Here is a 15,497-nt window from a genome sequence, read left to right as displayed (position 1 = left end):
TGTTTTTTTCCCTGTTGTTTTTTTTTTTTTTTTCACCGTTTCTCTCCTCTTTCAGCCGTCTGTCTCAGAATGACGTGGGGGAGTGGGGAGAAACTCTTGCCCTGTCAGCTATGCTGTGATTGTCTACTGATTTCAAAGAGTGCAAGGGGTCAAAGGTTAAGTTGTCTCCAGTATATGTTATTGTGTCTGACACCAGGCTCCATGCTGGAAAAGCGAGCAAAAGAGAGGGACACTTCCATAGCCATCCAGATTTTGTGGATGTGAAAAACAAATGTAAAAAGATGTGCTACATTAAATTTAATGTCCAAAGGATGGTTTAAAGCAGCGATTCCCAACCCCAGGGGATCCTTAAACAGACTCCAGAAAGATGGAAAGATTTGAACTGCTCTGACAAAGCCTATAAAACAAAACTGATGGAATTAAAATACAAATATGAGGGCAAAATTAAACATTCATTTGATACATTTAGTTAATGATCTCATGATTTGATTCGACTTTTGCCTTAATAAACTCCTAATTACTGCTTATTAATAGTTAGCAAGGTTAAGTTTAGGTATTAGATAGGATTAAGGGATGTAGAATATGGTCATGCAGAATGAAGCATTAATATGTGCTTTATAAGTACTAATAAACAGCCAATATCCTAGTAATATGCAAGCTAAGCAAGTGAGAATTGGACCGTAAACTAAAGTGTTACCAAAAATGGGTGTGCATTTTGTGAATTAATGTGGGTGGGAACACATTTCTGATCTGGTTTCACACTTCAGACTGGCACAAGAGGAAAAACAGGTTGGGAAACACAAAATGACATATTTAAATGGTTTTCCTTGAAAAAAAAAAAACATTTCTTCATGCCTTAAAATAGCTTGAATGTAACTCTACACCCTTGCCTCATTTAGTATATGCAGTTCTATGAATATGCAAATTAGCCCACGTCTCCACTCACTCACACCAGCTCAGAGATCCACTCCTTGATGTGATTGGTTTCAAGGTAGTTTGTGACTTCAGAAATACCAGCGATTGTTTTTGATTCACTGCAGTTTTAAAGAGAAAATACTCAGCAATGGTGTTGACTTATGAATTTACACACGGTTTGTCTTAAAGCTTGATTTTCACCACAGGGGGACTTTAAAGGGGTGGTATAATGGGCTTTTTACAATATGTAAAATAAGTCTCTGTTGTTCCCAGAGTGTGTATGTGAAGTTTTAGCTCAAAATACCCCACAGAAATTTTTTTACAGCATGTTAAAATTGTCCCTTTTTGAGTGTCAGTAAAAACGCATAGTTTCGTGTGTGTCCCTTTAAATGCAAATGAGCTGCAGCTCCCGGCACAGAGGGCGGAGCTTCAAGAGCTCGTGTTAGCAGCTCCGATTACCTCACGCAGACAAGCACTAAAATGTCAGAAACTGTTCTGCCTTTTATGTTTAAACTGGAGTCGGACAATGATGGAGAGACTCAAGAAGAAGTGACAACGTAGAATGCAACAGGACGTTTCTGAATGGTTGGTTGATAAATTTGTGTAGCTGATGTGGAGTTAACTATTTTTTAATTAGCATATTCTGTCATGATAATCTATAAAATTGCTTGTGTGGGAACTGTAAGATGCCTACAGAGTGACATGCTATTGCATTTGTGTTACGTACTGTATTGCATGTGAAAAGACGGACGCGACAGCTTGAGCAGACTCACAAATGTACACAGACTTCTCAACATATACTGTGTGTTCTCGGGGGCAGGGTTTATGTACATTTTAGGGTTAATGATGTCACTAACCCGGAGGAATGTCCTGTAATCCCTACCTGCCTTTTGTATATAATATCTTCCTTTGCTTTGAACTTTGGGCGTTGTAACTTTGCAGATGTTGTTTATGCTCAAACAGCAACATTACACACTAACTAAAGTTAGAAAAGTGAAATCATAATCCCCTTTAAAGGGTTAGTTCACCCAAAAATGAAAATTCTGTCACTAATCACTCACCCTCATGTCAACCCCCTAAGACTTTCATTCATCTTCGGAACACAAATTAAGATATTTTTGATGAAATCTGAGAGCTGGCTCATTCCTTCATAGGCTGCTATAGGTAATCGATATGCCATCCCAGAAAAGTTAGTAAAGACATCGTTAAAAAACAACAAAAATAACGACTTTATTCAACTATTCATTTTCTTCTCTGTGGGCCTCTGAGTGAGTTCACGTAGTGTAACAGCGCAGCGCTTCGGGGTTGTACGTCAGAACGTAACCCAGAAAGTGAAAGCAAAAGAAAGGAGCCAAAGAAAGAGCGAAAGAAAAAGTGAAAGAGCAGAAGAAAGAGTGAAATAGCTAAAGAAAAAAACAAAAGAAATAGAGCGAAAGAAAAACTGAAAGAGACAAAGAAAGAGCAAAAGAAAGAATGAACTACAACCACACTCACTATATATGCCTAGAGACACTTTTATAAAGATTTTTCTTTTCTTCATTATTAATATTATTTTATTTGTTTATTTTTATTGTATAGTGTTATTGATGTTTATTATGTAAAGATTTATTTCACCATGCCAATAAAGGTATTTGAATCTTGAATCTTATTCTTAAGAGTGAAAGGAAAAAAAGAGTGAAAAAGAAAAAGAGTGAAAGAAAAAGTGACAGCGCAAAAGAAAGAAAGAGTGAACGAGCAAAAGAAAGAAAGAGTGAAAGAAAGATCCCTGTAGTGTTTGATGGTTTACAGCAGGCTGTGCTTCAGTCATTAACCCTTTAAGAGCTCCCTGGAGAGAAGGACTTTGTCATGTAAGAGTGTTTATGAGACTCAATATATTTCTGAATGAATAAAATTGCTCTATGAAGTTAACGGCTGAATAAACCTGATACTTATTCTGAACCCTCATTCTAATTTTCCAAAAAACAGCATTTCATACATGGTTTATTGTTTTACACAGGTGCAGAATCATTTTAAAAATGTTAGACGTGATCCAGAAAGATAATGCAATTTGTTGTTTATTTCCACACAAAAAATATATATATATAGAAGGACTATAAAAAAAACGAAAGGGGGAAAAAAAGGAGAGCAAAAAAGATGGGAAAGATAAAGATGAGCAAGAAAGATCCTATTTTTTTGTTTTGTTTTTTAAAGGTAAAAAAATCAATAATTTCAAAACAATAAGCTTGAATGCAATTTATTTATTTTTTCTTATAAATAGTAAATAGTGCTGCATTTGACACATTCTCCATCAACAATTATATGCAGTCGAGAACCAAAAAAACAAAGTATAAAAAACAAACAAGGTAAAAAAAAAATTGTTCCAATTCTTAAGATGTGAAGGCAGATGAACATTGTGTTACAGAGACAGAACAAAGTACTCAGTTATGCAAACTGCAGTGTAAAAATATTATGAAACATTATGAACCGCTGCATCATCTGGAATCTTTTCTTGCACGAAAAACAATCGGAACACACAGAGTTGAAGAACAGATGATCTTCTTGAGCGAGTAAGAACAGACGAGTGTTTATGAGGTATTGAGTGTGTATTGCACTTTCATTGGGTTCGTTTTGTGGCGTGTGTCTCTCTCTGAATGTTCAGAATAGCGTACTACCATACTACTCATACTAATTCTGCAGTATGCACTATGTGTATTATGTGAATTTTCTGCAAGCAAAACTAACTAGATGACCTTCTACATTTGCCATTGCACTGTGAAATACGTAATAGCACAATGCAATAGATTCAACTTGACCTTCCTATTCCATTGTGACCAATGAACTCTTTGGGCCCTATTTTAACGATCTAAGCGCATGGTCTAAAGCGCAAGGCGCAAGGCGCAAGTGCACTTAGGGCGTGTCCGAATCCACTTTTGCTAGTTTAACGAAGGGAAAAATGGTCGGCGTGCCCGGCGCATGGTCTAAAAGGGTTGTCCCTATTCACTTAATGAGTAATGGGTGTGTTTTGGGCGTAACGTGCAATAAACCAATCAGAGTCTCATCTCCCATTCCCTTTAAAAGCCAGTTGCACTCGCACCTTGGCGGATTCGCTATTTACATGGCGGAATTTGCAAGCGGAAAAACTGAACACTTCTCTAGCGAGGAAACTATAGGCGCATATTAATAACGCACTCTTTAAATAACAAAAAGACAGTTTTTTTTTTGTTACTTTAGGCCAGGTTTCAGTTAGTCAATGGCACAGTCTATTTCAATTGCCTCATAGCAACACGCCATCGATGCACCCGAACACAACTCGTTTTCAGACCAGCAGCCCATGGGCGAACAGATGGGCACAAATGCATTTGCTATTTAAACAACGTGGCGCAGGACGTGAAAATGATAACTGCGTCAGGCTGAAACTAGCTAAAACACACTTGCGTCACGCCTGGCGCTGCATTGCGACGGATGTATGATAGTAATCCGATTTTCTTGATTCATACAAAAGATGTTTTACACTAAATGACATTAAAATGCAACAGGTTGCATACTGCAATTGACAATGTTTATCATTGCATATGTTCTGTTTCTCAAAGTATTTTTTTGTATATACTGTAGTATACAGTATTCAATAAGCGATACGATAGTATTCCATTCTGAACATCACTTCTGTCTCGTACTACGGTATTTTGTGTGTGCTCAGATGAACTGGTAGTAAAGGGATCACACTTCTTCGTTTAGTCCGTCTATCTCTCTGCCACGACTGAAATGCCATCGGACACTTGAGTGCATTCCTTCAAGGTCAACCTCTTTCTCTCTTTGAAGAGGACCTGAGAGCGTTGACTTGCGAACATGTCATTCTTGTCTATTTATGGATGAAAAACAAGGAAAGTTGGCACACTTTTCCGAGCCCTTATTTCCTAAATATATCGATAAAAATGTCTCAACCAAAGAGTCACCGTCACTAAAGTGCGTCCGTCAGTGGACAGCTGATATCAGAGTATATCTTCCCTGCCATTCCATGCTGTTTATAAGCACAGTCTCAGTCTTTGAGTTGTTTATTTGTCCTTTCCCTTTGTCCTCCGTGTGTCCCATGTCGCTCTTCAGGAAGGAGGCAGTAAGTGTCGTGAGAACGTGTGATGCAGTGGCCTGCTCCAAAACGGGATGGATATACGGAGAGGCTGTTTCCTCCAGGACTAAATTGTCAAACTAAGCCTTCCACCACTCACCTCGATCCTGGTCCTAAACCCAACCCAACCCTACTCACAATATCCCCCTCATAAAAACAACTCGGTCGCACTTTGGACCCACGTGCGTTGGGGAGGACCGCCGTCACCCCTGGCTTCTCCACAACGCTCCTCGCTCAGAGACCCAGTGAGGAGCGGGAGTTTGAGGATGGATGGTCATTTTGGTCAAACATTCAAGGAGAGCTCAAGTGCAAGAGTTTATGGTCAGGCCATCCATAGATCTCTTCATCTCCTTCCTGTCTGTCTTCCTTCAGTCAATGCTGGGTTTCAGATAATGAAAGGCACCTGAAAGAGACATTAAAAATATGAAAAATTAAACATTTTATTTATTTTAGCTAGTTCACTTATTTTATTTCTCATTTTCAAATAGTTTAGGTTGAAATACTAAAATAACTAACGATGAAAGTAAAACTTAATAAAAACTATATAAACATAAAAAATAACAAAATGACAATGACAAAAACACACAACAAAAATAATAAAACTTTAACTGAAATGCAAATGAAAACATAAAAAGAAATTTAAACTATTGCCAAAAACAATGATAGAATATCAATGATACTAAAATAATACTGATTAAATTCAATTAAAATGTATAATTCATTTTTTTATTGAATATACAGTACACAAATTTAAACATCTATGTTTTAAAAAAATTCAATACATATGTAAATGTATATAATTGCATATAAATTAATGTAAATTTCAACCTGCTTCTACAATATTTTATATTACTTTAACATTATAAATTAACATATATATATATATATATATATATATATATATATATATATATATATATATATATATATATATTAACATATTATATTACAAATTTAACATTAGTAAATATCTTTTTCTTTTTGCTAATTAACCTTTGCTAATTGTTTTGGGGACTAATACAAATTTGACCATTTTGTTTATATGTTGCAGAATTTTATATTTTTTGTAGCCTTTAGCATTTTTTTAATTATTTTATAGGCCTGAAATGATACAATTGTATATATTTACATTAATTCAATTATATTAAACATTGGGAAGTTTACTGATGCCTCCTAGTGGGCTCTGGGACAATGGCTGAGAAACACTGGCCCTGTTTACAACTGGTATTAAGATGCCGTCGATCGGATCACAAGTGTATGACGCTAAATACAGGTGTAAGCGGGGTCTAAAACATTTTGAGCTTGTCCACTCTCAACCACTTCCAGAGGTAGTTGAAAACTCATTGACCAGATTGCTTTTGTAGTGTAAACGCTCATGTGGTCGAATGTGTTTGAACAGCCACAAAAGACTGTCTACTCTCCGCCTACCGACTTAATGAGTAAACATTACGGGAAACGCACTAGCCAGACGGGATTTAAACTTTGTCGGCTGAAGACCCAAATTTGGTTTGAAGGCGAAAAATGTACCAAGCGCAATGTTCGCTCACCATTCCTGATTTCTAACACACACTCACAGTGTTTGTCGTTGTTTTGCGGCTATAAGAGCAGAAACGAAAGCTGCTGCTCTCCATGTTTTTCTGTCGTCTCTGGTCGCGTTCATGAAAATCACGTGACCTTATTTTGTCCATTAGATCGATAGATCTGAACAAACAAAAAAACATACATTTACCCACCCATAGCCTTCCTGGTCGAAAATGGGCAAAAGAGACGGATTAAAACACCAGGTGTAAACAGGAATGTGTCTCCCTCGTCTACTTCTGATCCGATCAACCAAAACGCATCTTAATACCAGCTGTAAACCACTGACATCAGTATATGATTATCTCAACATAGCCTTTGCCAACAGAAAGACAAATTGAAATATGCAAAAGATCCAGCAAAATAAAGCACATGATTGAGAGAGCCAGTGCGTGCCAATTCCTCTAAGAATACAGACAGACAGAGCAAAAAAATGGAGATTTTTGGAGGGTGAAAAGAGAGCTGTTCTATATTCAGCTCTGTATGGATCAGAGTCAATGATCAACAGCAACTACAGATCTGACCCATCTGAAACACATGGTTCTAATATCTGCCTGCCACGGGCCATTCTACTCCAACACGAGACCCCCGCTAACTCCTCCACGGACCCCCAGCTCTGTGCTTACGGGGTGCGGACCCCAGCAAATTAACGATATCAAGATGCAGTCCTGGATTGGGCACTCGACATGCAGTCCTGGTGTGTAAGGCCTCCCCCCCTCCGACACTGTCAAACAAGTTCTGAGATGGCTGCTCCTCTCATTTCACTGTGTTTGAGTGGATCATGAACGATATCTTTGTTACCCAGAGCTCATTACATGGCTGGCTGACGGATGCCTGGAGCTGATGAGATATAGCTCATCTCACAGGGTCGTGAAAGGTTACGGGTTAAGCATCATAAACCATGACAGCGATATGTGCGGCGGCCCAGCGGATTACAACTAACTAACGTAAACTGATGATTACGTCTCAGATTAGAAGACGAATACTCCACTGGAAATAATCTCTATAGAATCAATGACATTTTTTTTAGTTCTCTAAAAAGTGGAGCTGTGGGGATGCAATTCATAAAAATCATGTGGCTTGCTTGTGTCAAAGTGTACAAATCAAAAATGTATAATTTAATGTGACTAGAAGTAAAAAAATATATATATTTTTTAAGTTTAAAAAAGTTTGAAAAGACATTCCGAAGATTGAATCACTCTTCAGTAAAGAGATGATTTAAAGTCGGCATGAAATGGAAATTCACCCTATTTTCATATTGTGAATGATTAGTCCATGCATTTATTTATTTTATTTTATTTTTAAATAATTTAATTAAAATATCTTCTTCCTGCCGCTACTTCCGTTACATCGCAACTTTAAAAAGCTAAACCAAGCTAACCAAGAAAAAAAGTATTTTGTTTCTTTGGTTAACGTTATGTGAATGTGTAAATATTAGGAAGGGTCTTAAAGTCACCATGAAATCAAAATGGTAAAATCCTATTTTTTATGGAATATTGCAGCATTATAAATTATTTTTCTGTGCACATATTTTTTTATTTGTGTGCCCTCGTGATCTTTTATCAAAATAACTTCTCCCTCTTGCAGCGACATCTCTTCTTTGATGACACGTATACTGGCATGAGGGCGGGACAACCTGTCACTCACATGAGATCGACCAATAGCAAACCACAACCATCCAATCAATTTCCAATGGACAAAATCAAATCCCACCCGTTTCACTCGGATATACGTCACATTAGGGAAGAAAAGAAAATTTCTGACAAAATCGCAACTACTGTTTCATGCCAACCTTAATGGTACATGCATATGATGTTATGAATATTTGTTTGCATAATAAATAAATAAATAAATATGCTAAAACTTTTCACAATGTTAGAAGAACATTGGTGGATTTTTTTTTCGTAAACGTATAAATGGTGTTCTCACGTACTACAAAGCAAATCCAAAATGGAAAATTAAATGTTTTTAAATGTTTTAGAATATAAATATGTGGGTCACTCTCACTACAGTACAAACAGTGCTGGTATTCACCTTACTCTGCCCATACTGGCTGTACTGGTAAGATGCCACATGGTCCACGCTGTACCCAGGTGAGCTGTAGCTGGAGGGGCAGTAGGACTGGGAGCTGGGCAGAGTCGGCATGCTGGCCAGGCCTGGCAGAGCCTCCAGTCTCTGAGAAGAGTGGCAGCTGGCAGCCATGCCCGCGCTGGGCTCCAAACCGCCCGTCAACGGAGAGAGGGCAAAATCACTCTGCGGCTGGTGGGGAACTCCACCTGGATTCAACAGCCCCATCACCTGAGAGAAAGGAAGAAGAAGAGAACATTATGTTGAGTTCCTTTTTTTAACAAGTTGCTGAAAAGACTAGCCTGGACCAGTATAGATTTCTGTGCTGTTCAGGCTGGTTTATTCTCATTGGCTGATACATGACCAAATTTTGGTACAAGCATCACTTTTACTATTGCTAACCATACTAAGTAAACTTAAAGGGATAGTTCACCCAAAAACGAAAATTCTGTCATCATTTACTCACCCTCAAGTTGTTCCAAACCTGTATGAGATTCTTTCTTCTGCTGAACACAAAGGAAGATATTTTGAAGAATGTTGGTAACCAAATATTTGACGGTAGCCACTGACTTCCATAGTAAAGAAAAAAATACTATGGAAGTCAATGGCTACCGATGAAAAACTCAACAACTTGAGGGTGAGTAAATAGTGACAGAATTTTCGTTTTTTGGTGAACAATCCCTTTAATATGAAATGGCACATAATTTGTCCCACATTTGTGCTCAAACTGTTTGGTACCTCAAATCCTGCAGGTATGCTATTATTTTCCCAAGCGATCAGACTTCAAATTTCACCTGGCAGATGATAAAATGGGTGAAAAATCCCACTGACTTACAATGAAGCACCTAGCAACACCCTGGCGACCACTTCAGAAAATTGAAGTAATCAGTTTTGAATTGTGTATGTAAATACTTAGTATTTACATTTAGCTCTTCGTAAGAGCTAAAAAAGAGTAAGAGTTTTCCCATTTTTAATACACCTGGAATAACTAAAGTTCCCAGATCTATGAGAATTCTGCATTTTCACCAAATAAAGCCATGAACATTTGCTTTTAATTTGAGTTCTGTGATGTGGAATGAATCCAGCATACCAAACTAAACACAATGACAACGGTAAAGTTTTAAATAAAAAAAAACCCTCCTTTCTATCAAACACCATCTGAAATGATTCGGTGACAGCGAGTAAAGATCTCTCCAGCTCACACACAGCGTCTCTGGCCGCCCGTGCCTAATTGACACCAGTGACAGACAGATGGAAACGGGACGTGAGTGTGCCATCAGTGTCTGTGAGCTCTCGACCGCTCCTTGATGGGCCAAGTACATATCAGTTCCCTCCTGCTAATCATTAATCAAAACCAGCCCGGCCCAGAAAAAATCTCCAGCACACGGCCTGAACAACCGGCCCACTGACTCCGTCCAGAGTCCATGAGAGTCAAATTATTCCCCATCCTGCAGGACACATGGTTCCTTTTAAACAGTTACCCGGTGCAACCAAAGAGGGGGCGGAGTCAGACGAGAGGGGCTGTGTTTCCTTCCCCGTTCCTGAAAAACTGTAGAGTTGTGTGTTTGGGTAAAGAGCATAACCAGATGAGAAAACAAGAAGAGAAAGAAAAACTTTCTACTTTTTTCTATCAAGAAATCCAATAGAACAAGAAAAGCAGAGGGAATGCCTGTGCCACATGCTGTGGGAAGAGGAATAACAGTCGCAGAGAAAGTATTGCACATTAAATACGTGGGTGGGTTTGCTTAGATATACTTTAGGGAAAGATTTGTCCTCAGATGTGAGCTAAATCTTACAAAAACCTCCCTTTGGGGACATCTGGAAATGTCCTCAATTGAAAAAACTATTCATAAATCATGTTTTTATTTATTTAAAACCAAAAATCACTCACCAAGGTTATTACAGTTAACTAAAACTAAATATATTTTAAAATAAAATAAACGTTAATTAACAAAGAAAATTATTTCTGCTAGATGCCAAGGCAATATTTCTCATTTTCATATAGTTTAACTTGACATACTAAAATAACTCAAATAAAAATATTTAGACATTTAAAAAATGACAAAAAAAAAGACTAAACCTTTATCTAAAATGAAAATGAAAACGGACTATAAAAGCATGCCTAAAACTATAAAAGCATCTCAATGATACTAAAACTGCATTTGATGAGCATGAAAAAATGCTTAACTTTTCTGTGTAAATTTCCATTCATTTTTCTGACAACGCAATGCCTAAAATGACTATAAAAATGAATACAAATGAAAGTTCTAATAGAAGAGTTAATCCTTCAAAAATTCACTTTCATTCACTTCCATTCTAATGCCACACTGTAACCTAGTTTTTGTTTTAAAAAATAAAATAATGATGGGCAATCGAAATCATTTTTTGTGGTATTATGCCACAAATGCAGTGCAATGAGCTTAACTTGTTTTAAACCCAGTATATTAATTCAAAACAATAGGCATCTATGGTACTCAGCTAGGAAACCATGTGTGTTTGTGCGGTTAACACTTTCACAAGCTGTGTGAAGGGTCATGAAATTCCTCTCGGGGTTCATCTTCAACAGCTGTTCAGGACAGAAACGGGCTCAAGGCTCTAAGCGCTCACAGATTTTCAGGTGCTTTCCCCACCTTGCAGATAACTCAACGGTCACACGAGCTGACAGCGTATATCATGTACAGCAGCGCATGTGTGAGTCACACGGTGATGTGTGATGCTTAACAAATGAAAAGCACATGGAGGTTAAACTCTCTCGTTCACCTCCCCATGGGGGGCCCGGGCCCAGGCTACATGTGAGGTGAAAGAGAAAATCTTCCTTCCGTGTCGAGACCACAGACAGGAGTTGTTGACAAAAAGCTTCCTCATAAAACATTTTCCCAGCCAGTGTGATGCATGTACGCAGCTGTCCAGAGGAACCTGTGGGATAAAGCATCCCACCACAGCTCGAGCTCAAACAGCAAATCCATATAAAGTGCCATTTTGATGGAATATTGTAGCTTAAATACAAGTTGAGCGATTATTGTAATTACTAATTTACTTTTTTGTTGTTGTTTTAACAAACTGATGCATAAATTGAAATTATTTTTTATATTTAATTTGATTTAAACTTTGTGTTTCAAAAATAGCACTGCAAAACACTACACAAATTTTCTTTTCACAAAAGTGCCTTTTTAGCACTATTTACTGAGAGGAGAACAGGCAGAAAAACAACGTATTTTTGACTTTACAAATTTGGTAACAAAGCCTTTATATATACTGCGTTATAAAAGTATTTTTAATGCATTAATGATGCCTTTTAATGGACATTATAATGCATTGTATGATCTCGAAAATAATTGTATCCCCATTATAATACTCATCTATTCATTGAACACATTTTTAGAAAGTTGGTTTCAACTTTGGTTACAATTATTTAGGAAAAGATATAATGCCATATAAAGTACACTATGTATACCTATCTATACATACTGTGTGTATATATAGTATCCGTTCATGTTGTGTTTTTAAACATGTACCATGGCAATCATTCAGTATGGTATTTATCATAGTATCTCCATCTAATACATATCTGTACTATCATATTTTTTGTTAAATTAATAGATAATAAATATAATAATGTATAATTCTAAATAATCACAGTTTCGTTTGCTAATAAATTACAAACCAATCTGCAGGGACAACCCTCCTCAACACACCCTGAATCCCAAGCTTCTTTCAGCATACATTAATCCACAGATAAATACATAATTCAAACAATTAGCCAACAAAGTGGCTCATTTGCATAAATTACACAGCACATTATGGAGGGTAAATTCTCCCATTCCAATCAATTAAGAGTCTGGAGGATCTCATAATTAGAATCCCAGACGCTGAGAGTTCTAACATCGTCATGACGACGAGAATCCCTGCCCTTCAACAACACAACGGCACTGGCCGACCCTGTGCCAGGTTACAAACACACACACACACACACACACTAATGGCAATAACAGACTGAGTGTGAGTGTGAGAGTTACCTGACCTCTAAGTCATTCCTGACGGAGGAATGCTGGCTTAATGACTAGGAATTGGTTCTGATTACAAACCCTGCTGCTGGGGGCGCTGCAATTAGACACACTTCAATTAATACGTCATGTTAAATAACTTTGTGCAGTTCAATTACTGTACACGAGGCGATAGTCACAATCCACGCAGTGGAGTCGTTTTTTCATAAGGTTTACACTTTTTAAAATCATGAAGTGAACTTTTGCATATTTAGAAAAATAAAGACATTTTGGTAACTCTTTACAATAAGGTCCCATTAGTTAACATTAGATATCAAACATTAACTTACAATGAGCAATGCATTTGTTACAGTATGTATTCATTATATAAAAATACAACTGTTCATTGTTAGTTCATGTTAGCTCAGGTTCATTAAATAATATGGTAACACTTTATTTTACAGTGTCCTTGTTACATGTTCTTACCAACAGTAAATTATGCATAATTACATGCAACTAACAACCAAACCCTAATCCTACCCTAATCCTATAGTAAGTACATGTTGTTAATTAATATTAATTACACTGTAACAATGACACCTTAAAATAAAGTGTAACCAATAATATTAAGAGATACAGATACAATTTTGAAAAGAACATGAACTAACAATAATATAAGCTTTAGAAGTATTTTTCATTGTTGGGGCATGGTAACAAATGGAACCTCATTGTAAAGCGTTACCAAACTTTTCAAACGAAATGTTGACATCCGTCTGTCCGTTTTTTCCATGAAACGCAAAAGTCAAATTGTCATGCAGATTTTTCCATGCAATAACTGTTCATTGTGAACAAGGACTGTCAAGTCTCAAAAGTGAAAAAAAGTAGCATAAAAGTGGTCTTCTGGAGCCATGAATATTATAGACTTATGAGGAACACACCCAAATTTAAGTTGAATGGACTCATGATAATTTTATGGTGCTTTTTTTGTGTTTTATTTTTTGGAGACATGGAAACAGTGAGCTGTTGTTTAATTCCTCAAAATGTTCTCGGGAAGAAAGAATGCCATTCAAGTTTGAAACAACATGAGGGAGAGTAAATAAAGACCGGATTTTTATTTTTGGGTGAACTACCCCTTTAACAAAAACGTTATTGTGACATATCATATCTGATCAATGGCGATATGTGTTTCGACAGCAGTGTTGCTTGTTTTCCATAAATCTTCCTGGCGTTTTCAGGCTTTTGTCTCTTTTATGTGTGTGTGTTTTGAGAAAGAACCTCATTCTCAACACCATCTTCTGTTTCATAGCCTCAGGGCCGCTCTCTATCTAAATCACTCTAATTTTTCTTCTGTGTCCATTTCTTTCTCTCTGTCCATATCTCTCATTCTATTTATCTGTATCACGCAGCACTCCGAGGGGTTTGAGCTTGAGGACAGTACCCAGAATGCCGCTCCTGTCTAATACCGGATGCTTTGAGGCAGTTAGGAGCTCATTTTCTGGTTGTTAGCACGTTGTGCGCAGCAGGCGAGCCGACAGATAACAGCTGATGAGTGTGTAATCACAAATAATTGTCTTTCACTTCTCGTTTCCATCATCATCCTATCGGTCATGTCCTACCCCTTCTCACACCTTCATTCTCACATTCACTCACATTGCCAATCCGCTTGGTGTAAAAAACATAGACTTTCAGAAAGCAACATCACAATAAATAAAGCTTGTATAGACTATTCAAAAGTTTGGGGTCAGTAAGGTTTCTTTTCTTTCTTTTTTCTTTTTTTTTAAGAAATCAATACTTTTATTCAGCAAGGATGCATTAAATTGATTAAAGTGAAGTGACCATAAAGACGTTTATAATGAAGATTTCAAATATATGTTACATTCTATTCATCAAAGAATCCTGGAAAAATGTATCACGGTTTCCAAAGAAATATTAAGCAGTACAACTGGTTTCAACATTGAAAATAATAATAATAATTAATGTTTCTTAAACACCAAATTAGCATATTAGAATGATTTCTGAAGGATCACGTGACACTGAAGACTGGAGTAATGATGTTGAAAATTCAGCTTTGACATCAGAGGAATAAATTACATTTTAAAACATATTCAAATAGAAAATAGTTATTTTAAATTGTAACAATATTTCACAATATTACTGTGTTTTTTAAATGCACCCTTAGTGAGTATAAGATACTTCTTACAAAGACATTTTTAAAAATGTTGACCCCAAACTGTTTCTCTACTAACCTTGATAATGACTACAGTCCAGCGGTCAACACTTTCTAGTAAGACTCATTGAATTAAACAGCTGTATTTTGTGACTGTACCTTTAAGAGTTCCTCATGACCCTGTATGATTGCCTAAAGAATTGAGTAACAACAACACCTAACCATAACACAGATTGTGTGGTGGAAACCTCTGGCAACTGGTCAATATATACAGCCATTTACTATATATCCAGAACCGTATATGTCGCATGAGATGATACTGACCTGTGATGGGAGGCTGTTGGGGTTCACTGGGTTTGCATGGCCTGGCGCAGCCACATAGCCATCCGAGTAACCAGAGAATCCATGACGTCCAGAGGAGAGGCAGTAGGCCGAACTCCCCTCCTGGGCCCCCGGTCCGCTGCCAAGCCCAGACTGATGCACTGAGGTGGGGGGAAGAGGCTGAGGCCTGTGCACAGTGCTGGGCTGATCTGACACTGGTGGGAGAGAGAGGGAGGGAAAGAAAAAGAGAGAGAGAAAGAGAAAAAGGGAAGACAGAGGCAAAAAGATGAAAAATTAAGAGGAATCTCTTTGTTAAAGTTATATACCATTTTATTATTAAAAGTTGATCTTTATAAAAACTAGG

General features: G+C 37.2%; 1 protein-coding gene across 2 annotated transcripts in view; it reads right to left on the bottom strand.

Annotated features, from left to right (window-relative positions):
- Positions 1 to 4,480: 4,480 nt before the first annotated feature.
- Positions 4,481 to 15,497, bottom strand: part of pax3a (paired box 3a) — a 30,494-nt gene continuing 19,477 nt past the window's right edge. For both annotated transcript variants that reach the window (XM_081373632.1, XM_081373633.1), the window contains exons 7-9: positions 15,137 to 15,348; positions 8,630 to 8,893; positions 4,481 to 5,420 (exon numbers count right to left, since the gene is read on the bottom strand). In XM_081373632.1, coding sequence (XP_081229758.1) covers positions 5,403 to 5,420; positions 8,630 to 8,893; positions 15,137 to 15,348 — 494 coding nt within the window. In that variant the 3' untranslated portion in view covers positions 4,481 to 5,402. The remainder of the gene's footprint in view (positions 5,421 to 8,629; positions 8,894 to 15,136; positions 15,349 to 15,497) is intronic.

The sequence above is a fragment of the Scardinius erythrophthalmus genome (genome assembly GCF_964197995.2).
Source record: "Scardinius erythrophthalmus genome assembly, chromosome: 9".
Lineage (NCBI taxonomy): Eukaryota > Metazoa > Chordata > Actinopteri > Cypriniformes > Leuciscidae > Scardinius > Scardinius erythrophthalmus.
This window is presented reverse-complemented; position numbering and strand designations above follow the sequence as displayed.